The sequence below is a fragment of the Falco rusticolus genome, chromosome 1 (assembly GCF_015220075.1).
Source record: "Falco rusticolus isolate bFalRus1 chromosome 1, bFalRus1.pri, whole genome shotgun sequence".
In the NCBI taxonomy this organism is placed as follows: domain Eukaryota; kingdom Metazoa; phylum Chordata; class Aves; order Falconiformes; family Falconidae; genus Falco; species Falco rusticolus.
The window spans coordinates 18,387,451-18,411,457 of record NC_051187.1 but is presented as its reverse complement, the minus strand read 5'-3'; the positions used below and the strand labels follow the sequence as shown (position 1 = coordinate 18,411,457).

General features: G+C 36.1%; 2 protein-coding genes across 4 annotated transcripts in view; one reads left to right on the top strand and one right to left on the bottom strand.

Annotated features, from left to right (window-relative positions):
• The first annotated feature begins 2,944 nt into the window (after positions 1-2,944).
• TRPV3 (transient receptor potential cation channel subfamily V member 3) lies at positions 2,945-22,273 on the top strand. Its single transcript, XM_037372481.1, has 18 exons — positions 2,945-3,088; positions 4,118-4,240; positions 7,555-7,659; positions 9,303-9,389; positions 10,119-10,276; positions 10,938-11,114; positions 11,323-11,463; positions 11,893-12,173; positions 12,871-13,047; positions 13,829-13,987; positions 14,483-14,584; positions 15,154-15,227; positions 16,167-16,332; positions 16,866-16,932; positions 17,299-17,570; positions 18,393-18,505; positions 19,140-19,210; positions 20,111-22,273. Exons 2-18 carry the CDS (start codon positions 4,122-4,124, stop codon positions 20,203-20,205), a joined length of 2,364 nt encoding a protein of 787 aa, XP_037228378.1. The 5' UTR covers positions 2,945-3,088; positions 4,118-4,121; the 3' UTR covers positions 20,206-22,273.
• The window catches only part of ASPA (aspartoacylase), a 56,831-nt gene continuing 55,045 nt past the window's right edge, over positions 22,222-24,007 (bottom strand). For all 3 annotated transcript variants that reach the window (XM_037372612.1, XM_037372604.1, XM_037372619.1), the window contains one exon: positions 22,222-23,864. In XM_037372612.1, coding sequence (XP_037228509.1) covers positions 23,652-23,864 — 213 coding nt within the window. In that variant the 3' untranslated portion in view covers positions 22,222-23,651. The remainder of the gene's footprint in view (positions 23,865-24,007) is intronic.

Here is a 24,007-nt window from a genome sequence, read left to right as displayed (position 1 = left end):
TGTAAGATTTTCTAAGGCCATTTCTACTTTTTCCAAGTAATAGCTAAAATTTTTGCTTTCTGGAGCACTCAGCATGATTGTTTTCTCATTTTTGCTTTGTGCTTTCTGAGTAGTTCCATAACACATAATAAACTAAACATGACATAAAGGGATGTAATTTACAACCCAAATGCATGTGCATAACCATTTTCTTTTGAAAACAGTATGTAAACTGCAGAGCAGTGATCGTTTTAGATATTCTACTGCTGCCATTAAGTCATCCGTGAGCAACTCAGCTTTAGTAATATTTCAGTATATAATTATTGCGTGTGTGTGTGTCATCCCACTTTGGCAGCTATGAAGTAAAGAGTTTGTTGTCTAGCAAGTTTCTCTCTGCTCCCTAATTTCAGATGTAGCAAACCCTGTAAGGCTGCAGTACTCCAGCACTGTACTTACCTGTGCTTTCCAACAGCTGAGCAAACCGGATGACTGAAGAAGGGTGGTTTTGCGTTTTTAGGATAGTTCTGAGCTTGAGTATAGTTTTACTGATTTGGCAGATTAGCTTCTTTGGATGTTGTCGCCAGCGTCAGTGGGCCCCTACTTTGAACTTCATTCGTACAGTTCTGAGGCGCTTTGTCTATACCGAAATGCAAGTTTTGTAAGCGGGGTAAGTTCTCTGGGAGCTTCTGTGGGTGTTTGGTGTAGGTGTGATGCTTTTGTAGAGAGTGAAAACTTCAAGAGACAAAGACTAAACCTATCTTTCAAATGGAGAATGCTTTTCTGTTGTCCTTGTTTCTTTCTGATTTATCAATCTGTCTTTCTCCTGAGCCGTGCCACGCTGACTCCTTGGTCATTCAGAAGTGAAGAAAGATAGACCTAATTTTGTTCATGTTTGTCAGCCTGATGCACTGTTACATTTCCTAATTTCTGTGCCAAGGGGATCCGAAATATACTATCATAGAAGCTAAACAAATAATACATTCATTTTCCATTGAAAGTTTCAGTTACTGTAGTGAATGTTGAAAGTAAAATATCTAGGCTAGTAGAATAGTTTTTATTTCAACTCAGTAAAATTTATTCTTTTTAATTAGGAGACAGGCAGGTAAATAATCTTAAAGTATTTTCCTCAGGGAAAACCATTTCTTTTCACAGGGTCTTTTAAAATTTCTGTTAGGAAGAACCTTCATAGGAAAGAACAAATTACTTGCTAAGAATAAAATAACACCTGATGTCTACTAATGCTTCTCAGAAGTGTAAAAATCTTACAGAAAGTTGAAACTCTTTCTAGCAAGCGTAACTTTATGCTGATAGGATTCATATACCATAAATAATGCACAAAAGTCAAAATGAAGTTTTGTCGTATTTCCCCTCAGGGAGGGGATTTCTGCTTTTTATGAGCTGTTAAGAATTAGGTTGTAGGTGCTGGAAAGCATAGTGGTCTGTACTATGGATGTTCGAAGGATCCTGGGGATGAAACCGCTGTTAGTAGTCACTTCCTCTCCTCTGCCCCTAAGGAAGAAAAGACCTTTGTCCCATGATATCACAGCTGAGTATTTCTCTTGATTTGTAGGATTCTCTCTTTAGCCACTTTGCTTATACTCTTATTGAGCTACAGAGATACTGATATGTATGACTTTTTCTTGTTCTGATAAGCACGAGGTAAGTCTGTGGTGGTGTGTGAAGTGTCACTGTAGGAGTGGAAGAGCCCCATTAACCATTACAGACAAATGCCCTTTTCTTATCCCCAGCACACTGGAGATACTAAGTCCTCGATGTCCTCAGAATCCCCTTCAAAGTAATTCTTAATACTATAAATCAATGCAGTGTCTTTGTCTCACTGCCCACTTCAAATAAGCCACTTCTCTGGTGGCCTGTAAGTAACAATTAACTAAATAATGGGAGCAGAAAATAGGTACAACAAAAGAAGAAACTCCATATCAGGTTACATGAGCTACGCTACTTATGATTTGATATTCTTCAGACTGTCACGCTATTTTTCTCTGTATGTCATAGATTACAGAAAATGATAGTGCACTGGAAGATGACGACGAAAGCCCTAGCTTAGTTTTCGTCTAAACATGCAATTAATCATGATTAAAAATGAGAAACAGACGCTACCTCAGCACTGTAGCAAGGTACTTCTACTGTTGTGCCTGTAGTGATTCTCTTCCTTTAAAGTCGCTTCTTTTGAGAAGCTATTTAATGCCCATCTCCCTTTTATTCTAGTCAACTTATATTTGATTTATGTCAAATACCATATTTGCCTCTTCCTTTGGATGGGAAATGTCTTTGCTCATAAACTGCTGTGTATTCTTAAAATACTTGGTAAGAAGTAAATAGCAGAATTATTTATGAACTAAGCAAGACAATAGTCGTTTGTTTTAGCTGTGTTAAGATTATATGTTTATCAGTGTATTCACTGATACAACATGTGTCTGAAGACTACCTGAGTTGCATTTTCAAAGGCATAGATAAATCCCTTTTTCCTACCTTGAATATGTAATATCCAAGTTCAGTTCTTTTGTGCATTTACTGCAGTGAAAGCTACGGTGTACTTTGTATGTAAGTCTACTACGTAAATCATGTTTGCCCTTTATAAGTTAATTCTGTGAAAGTTGTGATATGAATTCTTAGGAAATACATCCAAACCAGGCATATATCTGAGTTGCACTAGTGTGAATGCTTCTACCAATGGTAGAAAACAGAATAAAAATTTATTTTCATGCCTGTTTTTAAGCCAACATTTTCAAGGTAAGGAGTAGTTTCCAATATTCCAGATTTCTGTTCCATTTAGTGACAAGAAATTACAGCTGTACTTACATGTGTTTGGGCCCTGTAAATTCTGTTTTCTGTACTTGGGATTCAAAATCTGCCACACTTAAACATTTGCTGTTTATGCATTAATGGATTTTTCATTCAAATATTAATGTATTTTATATGCTTGTCTCCTCTTCATCCCAGGTGTCGTGTCTTACAAACACACTTCATGTCTGCTTTCTGTATCTTGATACTCCCATAATGAAGACATTCTAGTGCTAAGGCACATTGACAACATTGTGACGGGAGTAGAAAGTTTGTGTGTACATTTGTCACATTAAGGAAAGTGGAGGTAGGAGAAGAAAAATGTGTAGTGCATTTTGTTCAAACTTGCAGGCAAGTGATTTTTATCATTTGTCCTTGGGCATGGAAGGCACTCCCCTGATTTCCTTGGGAACGGGTCCAGACCTTGTAAAACTTGCTATTTTTATGTTCAGTGAATTTTAAAGTATCCTGAATTCACCTTCTCACTTTCAAATTATCTTGGTGACTTAAAATGGTGCCCTTGAGTATTATATTGAGAAATAGGAAGATAGTTATTCATTATTACTTACAGAATTAATGTTGTGGGTGTTTATAACCAGATAACATGCATTAAGATCCTTTTGTGTCATGTGGTGCTGATTGTTCCTATCCTATCATGATTTTTTTTCTTTTTCCCTGAAGAAATGTTGAGAAATGTCACCAGGACACAAAAGTCCTTGATGTTATTCATGTGATTGTTTGTTCAGCTGAGCTCAGCCTGGGCATTGTATTCAGAATCTATCTGTTGCTTTTGCTATTCTAAAGCAGTGAAAAGTTTCAGGGCTTTTTCTGTGTTCAGTACCCTTCACATGTGGAACCTTCTTTCACACATTGTATCTGTTGCACAGATCTTCCTGGAATTTACCACTTTTCAGAAGCTGTCTTGGATAAGAGCAGACTACTTAGATTAACTGTAAATATGCACAAACTTTAGGGTGACTTGTGAAAGTCAATGTGTTCTTGTTTCTCTGAATAACATCTACTATCATTGTGATTGACAGACTCCCTTCAGTTTAATTTAGGTGCATGCTTGAATTTATGGTTCCTTTGGATTTATGGTATCACTTTTAATGGCACTTTTCTTAGGATGCAATTTAATCAGTCATGAATATAACCCTGCAGCCTTGATGCATAAAATGGTGTTTATGTGCCTAATAACTGAAAAATGAGAAACTTTTGGGGGAAAAAATAATCAAAATTTGTGTGCTTACATTTGAAGAGACAGTGAAGAGGCAATTTGGTCACTACTTTCTTCAAATGAACAGGAGTTAAGTAACTGTGAATCTGTCTACTACAGAAACATGATTAAAGATAACAACGAAATTATTCCACTAATGGGCAAGAAAACAAATCCATCTGGTATTCCCCCTTCAAACCAGCAAGAGAAAAAGCCAACTGAAGGCACTCCCACAAAGAAAAGGTAGGACTCTAGCTCAGTTTAAACCACTAAAACTCCCTGTTTTATGTCCATAGATATTTGCACTGAAATACCACTAGCATCTTTATTCATGCTGCATATATGAATGAGAGAGACCTGATGAACCCAAGGTATCTTCAAAACACCATGTGCTTATGCTGTTTAGAAGTGGAAGAGTATCCTGGTTAGGCAGACATATGATACATTTACCCTAATGGGACAAATATTTAACCCCTATCCTAGAGATACTACAATTTTAAGTTTGTGTCTCCTATCAGCTGGGCTTTCTGCATCTACTCTGTATACTTGTATAAGCTTACAAGAATGTGGTCTAATGATGGTCAGTGTTTCAACAGCAGAAGGTAGAGTGATCTTTTCTAATAGAGAATCATGTGGCAGGGTACACAAGGTTTTGTGCAAGAGATGCTGGCCTGAAAAAAGGGAGCATTTAAAACAGCCTCATGTGGAAATGTGACAGATCATGGAGAGGCAGAGGTGAATTAAAAAATGAGGGCTGGTAGAGCAGGAGGTTTGAAAAATTCTGTCACAAACAGAAACCTTAATTCACTCTGTTTTTCATTATTCTGATTAGCAAGACTTCATTATTTTATAAAATTTTCACTTTCATAATTTATGATAGAGAATTAATAAAAGGATTAAGGGTTTGTATTGAATATGAATGGGGAAATACAAGCAGTAATTCATCCCTGCAACTATGCTATTGAAGTCAACTAAGTTACTGTAGAGCAAGGATGATTTTTCATTCATAAACTTTTCACTCTGTGGCTAATTAGTGGCTATTATGGCAATTTTTGAAACTCTGAATGCCTAGGCAATTGCAGATGTTCTGACATTTGTAGTTCTTAATAATCAGAGGACTCACTTTCCACAGAAATGGTGTCATTAGTTACTTGAGACCCACTGCCTGGATGGCCCAGTTCGTCTTTCTGTCATTAAATTAAAAAATAGAAGCTCTTTGCTTGCAGAAGGGGGAGACGAGGTGGTTGAACAGCTCACAATACACCCAGTACTTCAAAAAAGGGCAATTCCATGGAGGATTGTGTAGTTCTAACAAATACTGGCAGATACTACCCCTCAATTACTTAAGTTAATATCTCACATTCAGTTTTGTGGCATCACTAACCGTAACCTTGGGGTTTTTCCCACCTCTCAACCAAAAGCTCAGGGTGTGGCCGACAACATTCCTGTAATATAAGGAACGAAATCACGTGAATTTTAATGCAGAGGTTTAACGTGTTCTATTAATTATATGTTTCTGTGCTGCTGTTCTTCTGTTGCTTCAAAATGCTTCCTTGTACTGTGCCACTAAGCAGCTAGTGCATTTCCATGGGTGGCGTTTCTGACTTGACAAAATGTACTGGCAATATGTACTTTCTCAAAAGACGACAACTTCCCCTTCTTGAAGGTCCTGGTATTTGGGTGGACTAACAGTATATAATTAAGTACAGGAAAACCAACAGGCAGGCTGGGAGGAGTGCTGCCAACGTTGTCAGCGCCTGATTATGTTTGTGGGCAATGTTCTGAGAGTGTGCACTATGGCCACGTAAGCACTTGGGTATTTGTTGGAAGCTGTCCGCTTGCTTTGCATGATGTCTTTTGGGTTAGTTCCCCCACCACTACCACCGTGGTATTCCCAGATAACCTGCATGCCAGGATGGGTTAGGTGTGTCAGCTTCCAAAAGAGCGTCTACTTCATAGCTGCTGTACATCTATTGGATGCCAAAATCTTCAGCATGAACACACTGTTGGGAGAGCAGGAGCTGCTTTCAGACACATCAGCCTGTAGGGCACCATCCCTTCCTGGTGCTGAGCCAAGAGCAGGTGAGCTGGTCCAGCAAAGCCTAGAGCTTGGCACTTCTGGCTTTATGGAGGTTCACTGTGGCCTCCAACAGATGTTTGCCTGTTGGGACAGCTCCTGCACTTCATGGTCAGGGAATGCAAAAAAGCAGGATGAACCCATGTTTTTTCCACTCCTTAGTCTGGCTGCCAAGTCCAGGCCCCAGTGAAGCAACAGTGATTTACAGCAGCTGGCACAAGTGATGGCAATGGCCCTGTTTCTGTCTGGGTTTTTCCTGTATTCTGAAGAGCAGCCCCTGCTAGGTAATGTCAGGGACACAGTCCTACTAACCTGAAATGGCATTTTATTTGCTGCCTCCTTAGAATACATTCACAGGCACATCTCAAATGTTAAAAGGTCACGTAAGTTTAAACAACAACGCACAGTGAAGTAACACTTGGATCACCAAGCCACTGGAAAATGAGATGAAGTAGGGCTGTTGGATCATGCTGTCTTTAGCAGACATCAACAGATTGTTCAGTAGTGTCCTAATAATATATTGCATTTTAGCATCAGTATTAACAGGATTCTTCGGGCAAGATGCAGTTAAAAATAAGAAGTACCCTACAGACTAAATCACAAATACTAGGTGAACTGGAAACATTTTCCAGGTGACTACTGGAACATTTTAGAAATGTGAGACAGTTTCTGAACAATAGGCCACATGGGACTCACTACGTCCACCACCACTGAAACTCCTTTGTCTTTGGTGAAATGTAGCAATGTTTTAATGAGATCTAGTAATACCAAGCTATTTATTTTTGCCTTTTAACTCTGCAGACTTTAAAGGGCAAAATCTTCCTATTCTTATCACATTCCTTTTTCTGTGTTTCAAATTTTTCAAATAAATAATTATTTATAGGGAAAAGAAGTAGGTTAATGTTATGCACTGACTGGCAAGATTACAAATTCAGCCCTGGATGATGGAAACTCCTGATGTCATTTAACATGTGACATTTCAAACTGTCTGACTTAATGATTTTCACTGCTGATGGATCTGAAATGATCCATTCTGATGGCTCCTGGCTGAAGAAATAGGGACTAGAATGCAGTAGATTAAAAAGCATATGCATATGTGCTTGCATATGCATACATGTAGGGCTGTTCAATAAATGTCTGGTGTTGCATTTAACTATTTGCACAGAAGTTGGATACAAGGCTGTTTTTAGGCTGCTGGAGTAGCTGCTTAGACATGTCAGGATCTGATGCCATGTGTCCTAAAAATATCTTGGGATCTTTTGTCCATCTGCCAGCATGAAAGTGCTGGGTGCAGTGCTGGAGGTTGGGATCCCCTGAGGGGAAAGTAGATAAGCCTCTGTTCCAGTGTCCTGTTAGGTATAATGCCAGAAAATCTAAATTGTCAACCTTGTCCTAGGTGTGTACGTGTAGTGCTTTGCTTATTTTATGGTTGAGCTTGCTTTTTTTACTAATATTTTTGTAAATGCGCTGTGTTCAACAGTTCACACTTTTTTCTGGAGATTGATGGTTTTGAAAGCAATGCAACTCCAAATAATACGTCTCCCCCTGTGTTTTCAAAACCAATGGATTCAAATATTCGTCCATGGTAAGTTATAGATGTATGTGCAATAGTCATATTGCAAATATATCTCTTTTCTTTTCAGCAGCAACTCCTTATTTCTCCTTAGACTTCAGAGCTAAAATGTCACATGGTTTTTCATAGCTTTTGGTCACTTCAAAGACAGAAGTCTATTGGAGGTCAGTTGTTGCTACATGATTTCTCTTTATCTACTGCTGTCATTTACACTGAATCAATCCGGCCTTAGATTTGAATAAATTTAGAATCAGTCCAGTCTTTTTTTTTAATTTTAGCCTCTTATTTATGATACATTAGGACAAACTCCACACATCCATTTGTGTATTTTCTGCTGTGTGAAGACCACAGCTTAATTTAGCAAACCCACCCTCTTCCCAGCTGTGTGCTGATGTCCTCTCTTTATTGCTCATTAACAATCAACATGGAGATGCTAAGTTTGAAATATTCAAAGGCAATGATTTATGCTGAATGAATGGAGAAAAATTATGACTGGGAAGAATGCACTTAATTTTAAAAAAATATGTGGGGTACTAACAGCCAATAGCTATATGGAAAATATGCATCAAATCTAACATAAATATGTATCAAATCTAGCATAAGCCCAGAGCGGTCAAATGTTCTTGTGCCTCATGGATGTCTTGTCAGCTTTTAGGAATTAGCTGACAGTCCTGTTTTGGTTTCAGAGGAGAAGTATCCAAACTTCTCCCTCTCATTCAGGGACTTAGCTGCACAAGACACACATACGCTTTGTCACCAGATTCCTCACAGTTTTCTGCAGAGAAGTGACAGACTGAATAAGAATGGATTTTGAGCTACCAGCTTTATTTCAAAGGGAAGGGAATATCTGCAGAGCAACGCTAAATCCTTGCGTCACTGTCCATATGTCTGTTTTCTCAATAACCAATAGTTCAGGCTCCCTAAGTTATTAACCTGAGGCAGTTTATCAAATCTAAACCTTATAGAAAACAAAAATACAAGTAAGAAAACTCATAATAAATTATTTTAAGTCAGATCTGCTTTTAGGAATGTCTGGAAATGATGTACAGTGATTACAAAACACCAATGCCACTGAAATCCTTTAAATTTATTACCTAAATACTTATTTAGGGCCCAGTCCTCAATTTCTGTTAGCTGAAGTTTCCATTCAAGTCAGCTGCAAAATGCTTTTGAGTTGCCTACAGTGTACTGTGTAGTAAATCTTTAGGTAAATCACTTCCATTGTGTGTTTGCAACCTAAACGCTGTTACTGATTTAGCACTTGGTTTGTGGCAGATGAAAAATTAGGCACGTGAAAAGGAAAAGCGTAAGCCTGAACCATTCAGGATAATGCATAAAAAGCAGTGATCATTAAAAAAAATGAAAAACTTCCCACAGTTTCATGATCTGTAACAGTAGAACACAAAACAGGTTGCTTTCCTAGTGATTTTTTAAAATATAATAAAATCCTGTGGATCTCTTCATTTTTAGCACTCACTTTAAAATTCACAGGGGAGATAAAAATGATAGAATTAAAAAGCACAATGTCAAATGTGACTAATTTCAGCTCTACTGTAGATACTGCTTCCTAGTATTGGCTGATTCTTCATGCAGTTTGCTAAAATGTCTTCCAGTATCTTCCTGACTTAGCACTTAGGCTTTTCTGTTTTCTACAGTGCATCTGCAAATGGAGAAGATATGGACTCCCCACAGTCTCTTCAGGATGATGCAACTGAATATAGCCCCAATGTAGACAGCTGTTGGTGAGTGGAGACATGACGTATTTCTTAATACATTTTTGATGGATTAAGTCTATGGTAGCGTAGATATCAACTATGCCATGTTTTAGAAATAAGTTCATATATTTCTGATTCTTCAGGAATTAAATTTTGAAATAGACAACTCTAACCTCTGCTTTTCTCAAATCTCAAATTTAGTGTGAGGATTCTTCATTGATGATGTCTGTTTCCTAGACGACAACACAGAACCGAAACACCATGCACAACTAGGCATGAGCTAGGAATATTTCTGATAGGGGGAAAATATTAAATCATTCTTATTCCACAATAATGCATGATTAGGAATGCTGTGTAAGAACATATGAGGTTAAAATTTTTCTGCTGTGAGAGAGATGGGTGCAGCTGGAGATGCAGCATCAGGTGACTTCAGACACTGAAGTCAGTGAGTTGTGGACAGATAGAGAAGCAGACAAGTATTTCTTAGCCTTTGTTCTAGGAGAAATAAACTGGAAAAAATGCAAAACAAAAAACTCGGAAAATGTACATTTTTATTATAAAACTCCTTCTCAATAGCCACTTACCTGCAAATAAGCAATCTGCAGAAACATTCTGACATCCATGCCAAGATAGATATGGAAGCAGGGCAAGTATAGGTAGTCTGGGGCAAGTAGTTGTATTTATTTTTCCTCTTACATAGAAAATAAAACACAGTAAATTTAATCAGCAGCTTCATTATTATTTCTTACAATTCAGTGCCAACATATCACAAGGACCTGAGCAGACTAGTGCCCGGAAGAAGCTGAAAAGATACATATTTCGGGCAGTATCTGAGGGGAATATAGAAGAGTTGCAATGTCTGCTCGCAGAGCTAAAGGAACGATCAAACGCGTGTACAAACATGACTGTGCCAGGTAAGCTGTGGAGTTACCTGAAGGATTGTTAGCCCTTCTGGCAGCATATGTTTAGTCTTAAGCTGGGAAATATGTCTGTGCAGCAGCTACTTGCCTGTGAATTTGTGGTCATTTCTTTTGCAATGTAATGTATGCCACATTTCCTATTTCAAAGTGAAAGCCTAAGGTATTCCATCAGGCACCTCCTTGCTGCCTCTGAAGCAACACTGGAGAGTATTTGTCTCCTAATTATGACACATGGAGGGTCTACCTGCACTGTATTTCTGTAGCCATACTTAAGCTAGTCTTCTGCAGCATAAGCTGATGTCTCTATTTAAACTGCAGTATAGACAGGGCTTGTGATGTGTGCAGCAGATGTGTAGAACAGGCAAAGAAGTTATGAAAGAGTTCTGGGTCTGTCTGGAGTTAATGTAGCAGTGGGATGTCCAAAAGAAAAACCAGGTGCATTGGCTACCTTATTAATTGGTACATTTCTGAATGCATCGTCTCACAAAGTATACGTAGCTCAAATACAAAGTAAATAGGATGGCATAATTCTTTGGCAAATAGTTTATGTTCTTATATATCCCTCAGGTTCCACCCCTAATAAACAAAAGACTAGAATTCTTTTCCATCCACTTTAATAAATAATGATGATTAATCTCAAAATTCACTCTTGTAGATTATCTGATGAAAAAATTCACAGCTTCAGATACTGGCAAAACTTGTCTGATGAAAGCTCTGTTGAACATCAACGAAAACACAAATCAGATAGTGAATGCACTACTGTCCTTTGCAGAAGAAAATGGTATTTTGGAGAGATTTATCAATGCAGCATACACAGAAGAGGCATATAAAGGTATTGCCATCTGATACCAACTGCAGGTATATGGTTAAATACACCATCCATAAAAGTAATGTTTTCTTCAAACATTCTAATGATGGTTTAAATTCCTAAACCAACTTTTATTCTTTATCACTGGTGCTATCCATCGTAAAAAACATCATTAATGTTTCATAATGTGCTCAAGAGAGTCAACGCTAAATACTCATGTCTGTTGTTTCAGGCCAGACAGCTCTAAATATTGCCATTGAAAGAAGACAATATGAAATAACTCAGAGCCTTATAGAAAAAGGAGCTGATGTCAATGCTCACGCCCAGGGTATTTTCTTTAATCCCAAACATAAGCATGAAGGCTTTTATTTTGGTAAGTGGACATGTGATCTCTCTGGAAAAGTTAGGAAGGAATACCCAAACAATTAAGACTGTATGAAAGACAGGCAAGTGTGAATCATTACTGTAGCTAAACCTCATGTCACAAGATACAAAATGGCATAGTACTGTTAGTAAAATTAACATGCTGGTGTGCAATGTTACAAACACTCAGAAAAAACTGTAAAATACAAAAAAAAAAATCATAAATGCTGGAAGTTTAATAAAATGTAACATTTGATTTTGAAGATTGTATCCAATTAATGTTCTATGCAAATTAAGCTTTTATAAAACAAAAGCTAATTCAATTAATATGTAAATGTGATTTCATATATTAAGATGCTTAACACAGTCACTTTTTTATAGTGTGATTTGAATGCTTGTAATAAAACATGAACACATGTTGCGTTTTATAATTTTGTAGGTGAAACTGCACTGGCGTTAGCTGCATGTACTAATCAACCAGACATAATTCAACTGTTAATGGACAATACCAGGACTAATATTACCTCTCAGGATTCCAGAGGAAACAATATCCTCCATGCATTAGTTACTGTGGCAGAAGACTTTAAAACCCAGAATGACTTTGTAATCAGAATGTACGATATGATTTTGTTGAAAAGTAAAGACAGAAATTTAGAAACAACAAAGAATAAAGAGGGTCTGACACCACTACAATTAGCTGCAAAAACTGGGAAATTAGAGGTGGGTATTATTTCAGTAGCCTCTAAGAGGAATTAAGTATGGGGAAAGAGTCAAGGCCAACTACGTACTCAGTGCTCTGATACATAGTTTTCTATGCTGGTGATGCTTGTACTATGTTCAAAATACAAGCAAATGTTTCTATTGCAATGTTGCTTTTACCCTTCAAGGTTTCCTCTCTAACAACCCTTCTCTGTACAAAATACACATGCTGTTTAAAAACAGCCTTGCTAACCCTTCTGTTGTACCGAAACTCAAAAATTCTGCACTTGTTGCAATACTACACTTATACAATATACGGTCTTTGAATAAATTCAGAAAGCTCACTAGAACTGCTGTTATGCTACTGTAGAATCTGGCTCTGATAAATCAACTGTATTGTGGTAAAGAATTGACAATTAGATAATTTAAAAGGTAATTAAGTTAAAGGGAGATATAAAGGTGAACGCATGGAAAATTGTGCTTTCATCCTTTAGAATAACATCTCTGACAGAAAATCTGGAGGCCTTAAAAGCACTGTATTTCTTAGAGATCTGTCATCTCTAACACTGCTTACTGAATAACAGAATTACAAATACATTGATTTGCACTACCGTAGAATGTGATAGTTAAAAGGTAGGGGTTTTGACATGCGTGTGTGTTCTTTCTCCTTTCACATGAAGAACACATCTGCTTACAAATGATTCTGTTAATGTTTTAGATTCTGAAATACATCCTGAGCAGAGAGATAAGAGATAAGCCTAACAGGAGCCTGTCAAGAAAATTCACGGACTGGGCTTATGGTCCTGTTCAATCTTCTCTCTATGATCTGACAGAACTAGATACCACCGCAGACAATTCAGTACTGGAAATTATTGTCTATAATACGAATATTGGTGTAAGTAACCTATTTCTAACATATATATATATATATATATATATGTTTCCTGGCAGTACACTCATTTCAGATGTGTTAGCCTATACGTTGGACTGAATTACTTCTAAAAGAGTAAACAGTAACTTTTGGTTCTCAGTTTTTCTATCAGGAGTAAGATGAATTCTATATGTCTGTAGATTGTCAACCATAAGCAAATATGCATTCAGCTCCTGAAACACATGCTAAGCATTTTGGAATTGGGTTTTTTTCCTGCATTTGAAGCATTAATTTGCCTTGCATGGGAACACAAATATGTCCCAGCTGGTCAGACCAAAGCTAATGTCTCATCTCCACAGAGTAGCCACTAGCAGCTGCCCAAAATAATGCATGAGAACAGGGCAAGCAAACAGAAATACAAGAATATTCTGCCTAAAGTTATAAACTTTACTTAACAGGTACGTATTTTAGGTGTTTAGGAATGTTAGCTTTTCAAAGCCAGAATTTTACATTTGCTAAATTCATATACTGCCATAAAACACTCATAGGAAGCAAGACCAGATGTTCACATTACTGTTTTAGCTCAATCGTAATTTACTGGAGTATGGCAGGTTATCTCAGCATAGGTCAGAGTTCTCCCATTGTATCTTCTTAGATTAGGGTCTGACATATCTTTGAGCACATCTAGATGCATTTCTAGATCTGCAGGGACAGATACTGAATGAAATCCAAAACACATGCCTGAAATTATCTCACTTTCCTTACAGGTGGCAAGTTCAAATCTTTATTATTATTTTTTTGACAGAATCGTCATGAAATGCTGACTTTGGAGCCCCTGAATTCACTCCTGCGAATGAAATGGAAGAAATTTGCACGACACATGTTTTTTATGTCATGCTGTTTTTATTTCCTATACAATGTAACATTAACATTAGTTTCCTACCACAGGCCTAATGAAAATGAAGTGAGTACAGCAACAGAGTCCTACCAAATTTTACTGATTTAAAATGGAATACAATTTTCTGAATTGTATTTAAAATGCTAAACCAAAACCAGCTATCAGAATATTTGGCTGTAGTGAGATCAGGTTCTCCCACATTAGGTATTCGTATCTGGAAGGAAGAAGAGCAGTAGTAGAGAAGGTAATTGTATTTGCATTTTGTGAAAGTGACCCAAAATACAAATATGTAATAAAAAGACAGGCAGTTACATTTCTGAAAGTGTGAAGAAGGTATTTTGTTTTTATTTTAAGATAAATAAATCTTTTTTTTTAAGATATTCTCTGTTATTTCAAATTTACATGTTAGGGGGCTGATTCTGTAAATCCACTGGGAAGAAAAATCTCACTAAAAGGAAAGAAATTGTGTAGCTAGAGAGCTACATACGTGAGGCTTCCTGTTACTTTGCCTTTTACACTTCAGGTATGGAACTAGTCTTTCATTTTGGACTTGTCTTGCAGGCTCCACCTTATCCACTAGCTCTGACGCGTGGTGTGGGATGGCTGCAGTTATCAGGACAGGTGATGGTTATGTTAGGAGCAATATTTTTAGCCATAAAAGAGGTAAGACTTTTTAATAACAAATACATAAACAACATAGGTGAAGAAGTTATCTAGATTTATGAATACACCTATGATGATATTGGCAATACATTTGGAATATCTTTATGATATGTATAATTTCTAAAAGTCTGGCACAATACATCGCTTACTCACAATGACCTTGGTTATATATTCAAATATAACTGTACTCTTCTGCGGAACAAATATGAAGAGTTTTCTTTTCAAATTCTTAAGACAGAGATGTGATATTTGATATATCATTGATGTCAAATTCCTGGCTATAAGGACCCTGCTGCATTAGAACTTTTAATTGGAAAAAAAAGATATAATTTTTACCATATACTCTAAGTAATTAAAGCCAGTTGCTAACTGTTAAATCATGCCAGAGGTGACAGAAATGTAAACTGTGAAGTTACAGCCCTATAAAAAGATTTTTAATTTTAGAAGTTATCATGTCTTATTATTAGACGAGTTCTTTTAGAACACTGATTAAATTATTTTGAAAAATACATTTTGAGGCCTACTTTCTCTTACTACCATTTCGGTATTTTATGTATCTGTCTACATAGAGTGTAGCCATCTTTCTGCTTAGGCCCTCGGACCTGCAGTCAATTCTTTCTGATGCGTGGTTCCACTTTGCATTGTAAGTCTGTCGTGCATGTATTTTATACTATATATAAAATGCTTATCTGTGGCATGGTCACAGAGAATGTACTCCTGTAGCAGATGCTCATTTTTCTCTAGATTATCAGTTTTTAGAGAGATGGATGTAATCTTACATGCAGCTTTTCTGTAGCACATGCTAATGGTAGCATGGGTCAGTAACGATACTGGGGGTTGATGTGTATGAACCGGATTTTTTCCCCAAAGTGCAGTACTGTCTTTAGCTTGTCCTGGTGCTGTATCTCTTTAAAGCTATATATAGAGAAATGTGTTTAAGAAACCAGGTTAATAAATGTGATAGTTTCACACTCCTTTCAGCTCCTTTAGGAAGGGCAAATAGCATAAAGCTGGTTCAGCTGGCCTAGACAAAGCACAGATGATTCCCTCTCATTTCTAGCATATGACTGTATGATCAATCAAAAGAGAGGTGGCTTAACTCTTACCTTTCTTCCTCCTCCTACAACCACACTGATACCAATCTTGTGCTGCTAAGAATCTGGTCTACATCCTATCACAGCATATCACACCTTCTACTAGTGTCTTCCTTGTTCGTGGAAAATCTGTAATGATTCTAACAATTCATTAAGCTAAAGCTTGAATTAAATGGCTTCTAAGATATTATTAAGAATTCTTAATGTCTTTGTGAGAAAAACCTGTATTGACCAGCTATTTTGGGGATAATAGTTGACTTTAAGGTTTAATAAATATAATCCTGATATGTTAATATTCTTATACCACATGTACTCATTTATTTAATTATAAAACTATAATGGTAATATTCATATGGAATAATAGAATGCAGTATGAAATTAGAAAAGAAGCATAAGAAGCAAATAAGTCTTGTTTTCATATTTTTCCATTGTTGTTGGTTTTGTGCTAGTAATTTCCCTTTTACATACATGTGTTTGTTTTTTAACAGTTTTATACAAGCTTTGCTTGTGATCTTCTCTGTCTTTTTGTACTTGTTTTCCTACAAAGAACACCTCGTGTGTCTTGTTTTGGCAATGGCCCTAGGATGGGCTAATATGCTTTATTTCACCAGAGGTTTCCAGTCCATGGGCATTTACAGTGTTATGATTCAAAAGGCAAGTTTATTTTCTTTTGTTTTATCTTCCTTGTTATGATATTTAGTTGTTACGATACAATCCCAATCAAGCACATTCAGCAATTTAGAGGTATTTTATAGTCCATATTGAAATTTCTTGTCTTCAGTTTATATGTATTATTTCAGCAGAATACACTGTATAAATTCAATGGCAGAAACTAGTTTATATCTTAAAATCAACATTTTATTACAGTAAATATATAAGTTGGGTTTTTTCAGTTAATATCGTTCTGCTATTTAATGGTATCATACACCTACATTATGCATTATGCATTAATGCCTATATTGTACAGAGTTAGTCACCCTTGGATAAGGCACCAGGCTCTCAGTCATTGAGATTAAAAAAAATCAGACCCAAATCTCTGGGTTTCACACTGACACTACAACCAGTTTGCTTAATGAAAGCAATCTGATACTCTTAGATTGTACCACACCTGTACCACTGCAGAATTCATAAGTATAAAACTCATTATCAATTTTCATTTCTGATAAATAATTTAATTTATTTTTTAGGTCATCCTGCAAGATGTGATAAAATTTTTAGTTGTCTATATCGTGTTTTTGCTGGGATTTGGCGTAGGTAAATATTACTGGAGAAAAGCACTGATGCTCTGTGTGAGTAAAAATTTTAGCATTATTATTCATAAGAACCCTATTGTCGTGATGACAGCTCATGTTGGGGTTTCTTCTGGATATTAAAAGACCTAGTTTAGAGTTTAAAACTGTCTAGAGACTTTCTGAACTGATAAGTATTTTGGCTCTTTCTCAATTTCATTTGTATGTGGGCTTTTTGCTTCTTGGTAATCTGTCATCTGTTTGCTGCTGTATATGTTGCTGGGCAGCTCTAGCTCTTGATTACGCAGTGCATTTTTAATTCTTTAGGATAAAATGTCATGTATGTATAAAGCATTATTGTGATTAACATTTTCTCATGCTTTCTTCTCAGCTCTTGCTGCATTGATTGAAACTTGCCAAGATGGCAGCGAATGCCATTCCAACAGCAGTCTGGGACCTGTTCTGATGGATCTTTTTAAGCTCACCCTAGGACTGGGTGATCTGGAGATCCAGCAAAATTCAAAGTATCCCGTACTATTTCTTCTGCTCCTCATAACTTATGTTGTGTTGACTTTTGTTCTTCTCTTGAACATGCTGATTGCATTAATGGGAGAAACAGTAGAAGATATTTCTAAAGAAAGTGAGCACATCTGGAAGCTCCAGGTTTGTTTGTGAGTTTGCTTAGTGAAAACAGGCTAAAATCTTTTTAGCTGTACCTATGGTAACTTGTTACGCTGACAGAAGGGGTTAGGTATTAACAGTGATAATCCCCATTTGTATATGTGTACAAATAATGGAAATAAGTAATTTTAGTATTAGCATATCATAACTTTAGATTCAACACCTATCCTAAAAGTAATCTTATGGCTTGGATTTTCAGCCTCATGCACTGTCACATACCTTTATGACTTTCATTCCAATTGATACATCACTGGGAAGGTTTGTTTCATTATCTGCCTGGAAATCTGTAACACAGCATCTCTGCTATTCTGTCCCTTCAGTGTGAACAACGCATGAACTCATTCCAGTTTCCCATACCTTATCCAAGCCTGGTCTTTTACCAAGGCTAGACAGCTCCAAGTCGCAAGCTATCATCAAGAACACAGTCGTAATTAGGACTGGAGTTGCTTTCTGTGGTGGGCAGCATCCCACAACAGGTTATATATGTCCCGTGGCAGGGTGTTTCATGAAGGTTTTTTAGCATTGAACCCTAAACACTGCGTTTAGAGTGAGATTTCTTGATTCTTCTCTGAGTATGCCTTTTGCAGCAGGGCTAACAAGAAAAAGCTGTGGACTCCCTGTTTACACATGACAATAAGTGGCATGCCATCTTATTTGCTGTTGTTGGAAGCAGTGTTGGTTATGGATGGTGGAGGGATGTATGACATGTTATAATGAAACACGGAGCCTGCAAAATGTATATGCTATGAAATCGAATAATTTTGAATAGTTAACCATACTTGTGTTACTGTTTATTGTTAATAGAGAGCCAGAACTATTTTGGAATTTGAAAAATTCTTACCAAAATGTTTGAGGAAAAGATTCCAACTGGGAGAACGGTGTAAAGTGGCTGAAAATGATACCAGGGTGTGTTTAAGGTAAAGCAAAGCTAGAATATTGTGCTATCAATTCTGCTCTGTATGTTTCTTCAAGGTTATTTCTCCTCAAAAGCCTCTAAAATACATCTCTGCAAATTATATTAGGTGTACCAAAATCCAATTTGGTTTCTTCAGTTGAGACCAATTGTTTTAAAAAAAAGGGAAAATATATAGGGTTTTTTAATGTAAGAAATTTTTAGTAAGAAAACAGATTTTCAACTTAAGTTTTTAATACACAAGTAGCAAGTCTGCTTGCATTAAATGCCACTCTGTTGTAATTTCCTTTGAATGTTAGCTTAAAAGTCATATTTAAATTGATTGCTAATTGATGATTACCATATTAAAGCATACATTACTGTGCTGTTTTATTGAAAATACTTAAAATATTTAAGGTGAGTTTCAAGACTGTACTCATAACGTGTGAAATCATAAAGTATTTTTAGTATTATTCTCATCTTCATGTAGTACATAACACTGCAAAAGGCATTCACCCTTTTTAGTACTAGCAAAGCAGGTGCTGATGGTAAAGTATGACAGTCCCAAGAAGAAATAAAGAGATAGAAGGGAAAGTGCAGCTATGTCACTGGGAGATATAATGAATACTAATAACACAACTTATATACAATATAAACAGGATTAATGAAGTGAAATGGACCGAGTGGAAAACACATGTTTCATTTATTAATGAAGATCCAGGGCCAACAGGTACTGCAGCATTTTACAACACTATATTTGCGAAATCTTTTTTTTCTTAGAAATGCTTTGATATAATTTAATACCTTTAAAAATACAAACTCTCATAAACTAGATATTCAGCGATACTTAACTGCTAGGGAAACTCATGGCTAATATGGCAGGGGTGTTACATTGTTTTTAAAGGTTCGGAGAGAGGGTTGGTTGCAAACTCAGTATTTACACCTTGGTGCCAAAACATAGTGGTTTTACCTTTTCTTTATTTTTCTCTAAGCAGTTATGCTTGATCTAAGTTTGATGTTCTGTTATGGCATTTGGGTGGTGTAAGGCTGGAGAACTTAACAGACAGAAAATGTTACTTTGAAAAATTGTGATAAAGTGCATTTAGTACTTAGTTACATATAGTATTGCAGATTTTGGCAAGAAATCAGACTGATTCTGCCGAGCAATACTATACTCTGCTGGTTTGAACCCTCAAACATTCATGTTTATGTTTTGCAATATGTATTGGATGACAATTGCCTCTCCTGAACGTTGACCAGGAAATTCAAGATACCCATCTGCTGACAGTGTTAGAAGTGTAATAGCGAAATGACCTAACTTTGAGGTGTCAGATGTCCTTCTAGCAGCAGGCGTCAGAGTTTATGATAGGGGCATACGAGGATCTGGGAGACGTGTTCTGAAGTTTCTTCTTAAGTCAATTAGCATTTATATTGCTTAGTAGAGTGAACTCAGTAATAATAAAAAAGGGCCAGACAGAAAAATTTCTGTGTAAGATATGGTAGTAAACTGACAACTTACTGCTTAAATAAATGCATGTTTTTAACGAAGAAAAAATAATGTGCAAAACTTTGATCTTGCATATACAGTTTCTACCATGTCCTGTTTTGTTTATAATGCATTTTTTTGCAGATCCAAGCAAAATTCAAGATAATTCAAGAACTAATAGCAAAAATACCCTGAATACGTTTGAAGAAACGGATGATTTGCCTGAAACTTCTGTTTAGTTGTGCTGTATTTGATATGTGGTTGTTTAGAAGGTTCACAGCATCAGCAGTGGATGCTAAAAGTTTTGTTGGTATTTTGGACAGCTGTAGCCAGCTGGAACACAAACTTTCAGTGATGTCATCTGATGACTTTAACCCATTTAATCAGGGCAGCTGAGCTAAAATAAAATGGACTATTTCACTGGTTCACTTTTGAGCCTCTTGAAAACCATTGATGTCCAAGTTTGCATGACACTACTCAAACTTGGCTCTAGACTTTTTACTGGATAAAAAAGTTCAAATGTGAGGTATTTCTTCCTTTTGTGGAAAATTAAGATCATTGTGATCCCAATCTGCTGTCTTTTGGAATCTCTAACTCATGAGAAACGTTTTGTAGACTGAAAAAAAAGTTCTTGTCGTGGAGAAAAGAAAGGCATTTCAGTTCTGAAGACTACCAAATGAAGTATGTTATTTTGAAATAACAATGTTCTTGGATACATTTGAAGCTTTTGTAATGACTGTCAGTGTTATTAGAGGCTTGATCCCGCAAGTTGGAGAAAGCCTCTTCAGGTCTCGTTAGCTTTGCCTGATCTGTTTTTCTGTGTGTATTCCCTAGGTTCTAATGGGGTGTTTACTGCTTTCTGTTTATTAATCTGTATATGTGCCCTCCCATAAAGTAATAGGGCAGCAATATAATTCATGATGGAGAGTATTTGAGTTTGTTCCAGCCACAGAATCTTTACTTTTCCTACTCAGCTGTGGTATCTTGCTGCATAAAATAAGTTATCACATTGGAAGTTCTTCTGGTTTAAAAGTAATTTAATTTCTGTATTAAACCACAGCAGGAAAATAAGAAGTCAGTATTTCTTCCCAAAATGAACAAAGTAAGTTAAATGCAATGCAATTGCAGACTTTTAAAGCCTTTTTTTTATTCAGAGGACTACATAATGCATTTCTGTAGCACTTGATATTTCACTACCTGATGACCTAGTACTATGAATTATATTTTTAGTTTTCTATTTTTTGTGTATATATAAAAGAATATCTGTTCTGTGTACTTTAAAATTTAATACGTTATGTGTCTTCAGTGTCACGGGTTTTCATCATATATATTCATCTGGTGCCTGTTTTAAGGGTGCTGTTTAAGTAAGACTCAGGTGAATTTTGTTCTGCTTGAACAATAGTAAGAGTTGCATTGGATTCTTACGGCTAAGCCTGATGGGGGCAAAATGATCCAAAAGACTTTCTTAACACAGAAGAGAGCATGAGGGAGCTCTCCAGCGGAAAGGATAGTGCAAAGCTATTTGCAGGAATGATGAACATGGTTCTCGCTACTCAACTGGTCTTCTACAGATGCTGTATCCCGTGTTTCCTACCATGTATGGCCTGGATGGATGGGATCAAATTGAAATCTTCAATTCAGTTATGTTTTTACAGGGCATAGGAATTTGAGGGGAAGGACGTTTGTGCATATCAATAGACCAATGTAATACCTGAGCATTTTTGGTCGTCTTAGTAGGATATGTGAGCATGAGAAGAAAAATTCCTGTGGTCTTGGAATCTTTCATCTTTGCTGGTTAATTTTGCATTGAAACTGCCAACAAAGAATATTGCCTTAGGACTCTGCAGTTCCCTTTGGATTCTTTTGAGTGCCAGTTTTTGGTTGTTTTTTATTACATACCTCTTCACATATACTCAGGAACCAGAATAAATTAGCCTGTGCTGTACTTCATGTTGCTGTGGGTAGACTTTTCACTGAAAACAAGTTCTGGTATCTCTGTGCTGCACAGAGGTTACACTGTAGGTGTAGCCATAAAACAGGGAAGGCACAAAAATATGTAAGAATGTGCCGTGCCAATGACCAGGTACAAAACTGCATCATAAAACTGAGGAAGAAGCTGGGTGTTGTTTCCCAAAGTTCTTCACTGACAAAATATCCTCCTTTTGTGGCCACAGCCCTGCCAGATCACACATGCTGTCTCCTCTCAAGGCTGTTACCAAGAACACTATGAATAATGACTGGAGCGGACAATTCTGTACTTTTTATACAATGTTTATTTAAATTAAATAAAACTTCTAATTCAGTAAACATTCTTTCCTGTGTTCTTATTTTATTGCCATAGGAATTACACAAAGCAAGGAAAAAAGAATTTTGGCTTAGTGGTAAATAAGGAAGAAATCACTTTTTAAAAGGTATAATTTGGGGGTTAACTAGACAGTGAATTTTTCAGTAAATAATTAATTATTGTATCCTTATGCAAAGTTCTTGATGTTTTCTCTAGCCCCAATTATTGTCAAATATATTAAAAGCAGCTTTAGAAAATTGATTAAATTCCCATTTTCTTCTCTTTTTCAGCTACTATGACAGGCTTTCTTTCCACAAATACAGAACAAGTCAGTCTCAAAATTCTCAGAAGTTTCCCCATATGGAATTCTTCTTAATTTCCATTCTGAAATACTCAGGTATGGTTTGTACATATCTTTGCATCAAAACCTGAGTTAATTTCCTAATCTTGCCTTCCTCATTGAAAACTTTTGGGGTGCAACAGCTGATTAAAATTTGATTTGGAAAATGTTATAAGCAGTAGGTGGATACACCTAGAAAGTTATAAAGCTATAAACTTCTCTCATCTCCATTGCAATAGAAAGGTAGAAAATTTCTTCAGAAGTTTCACAGGATAAGCACATCTTTTTCCTGAATTTGAATATTGCTCCAGTATGTTTCTAAATACTAGATACTTTCTAAATTCAAACCTTTTTGTCTTTAATGTTAAATCAGAAACAATTTGAATTAATATTGTAATACTTTAAATTTAAAAAGCTTTAAATTTCATTTTAGTATATTTTTCTCAGAAATCATACATTTTTAGCTTGTCTTTGTAAGTACAAAAAGAAAAACCAAACCAAACCTAAGGCTTCCACCTCAGTGCAGTAGGTGTTAGTTATATATGCAAATAATATAAAAGTTTCAAAATACATACTGTCACTCTTTTTCTCACTCCCTAGCTTTTCCTTTGTCTCATATTTTGTATATTTATCCAAGGAATTCGTTTCAAGGATCACCCCATTTTAAAAGGTGTTGGTTATTGTGGGTTTGTTGTTATAAAATAGAAATGCTGTAATTTTTTAATGTAGTTTTGTGGATTGGTATCTTTCTATATGATGCTAGATATAAATTTTATAGCCACTAACCCGTATGTGGTATATTGTTCATTTTATGTAGTGTGAACTAAGGAACTTCATAAAAATATTTATTCTTTGCTTCTATAGCAATCTATTAGAACAAGTAAACAGTAGTCATAATTAGCATTATGACAGTATGTTTCATCTTAAAAGTGCTCAGCAGTGTTAATTAAATTATAACTTAAAATTAGATTCTGCATTTATTCAATGAATTACTACTGAATGACGCTGGATTTCACAGAGAAGAAATCTACTTTTTGTATAGAAAAATCTGTAACAAGCTTTTAAGAAGTGCTCTGGTCTAAGACTAAGGATCTGATGTGTTTTGCAGTGAGTTTAATTTTTACTGTTTTTACAAAAGCTTGTTTCTTTTCATAATATGCAGCTTCGTTAATAAACGTTGGATAGACTGTACAGTTCCCTTTATATTCAATTACTTCTCCATCAAGAGTCAAAAACAGAGGATCACCATTGTTCAGTGGCTGCCAGTCTTGATCCTTAGAGAAAGAAAATAAATAGAATATATTTACTTTCAAGTTTTTATATATTTCATGTGATTTCTGAGTTTATGCTTAATAACTATATTCTCTGCAGTTTATGGCAAAAGCTTTTAAAATAATTCTTTTTAATCTTCTGTACA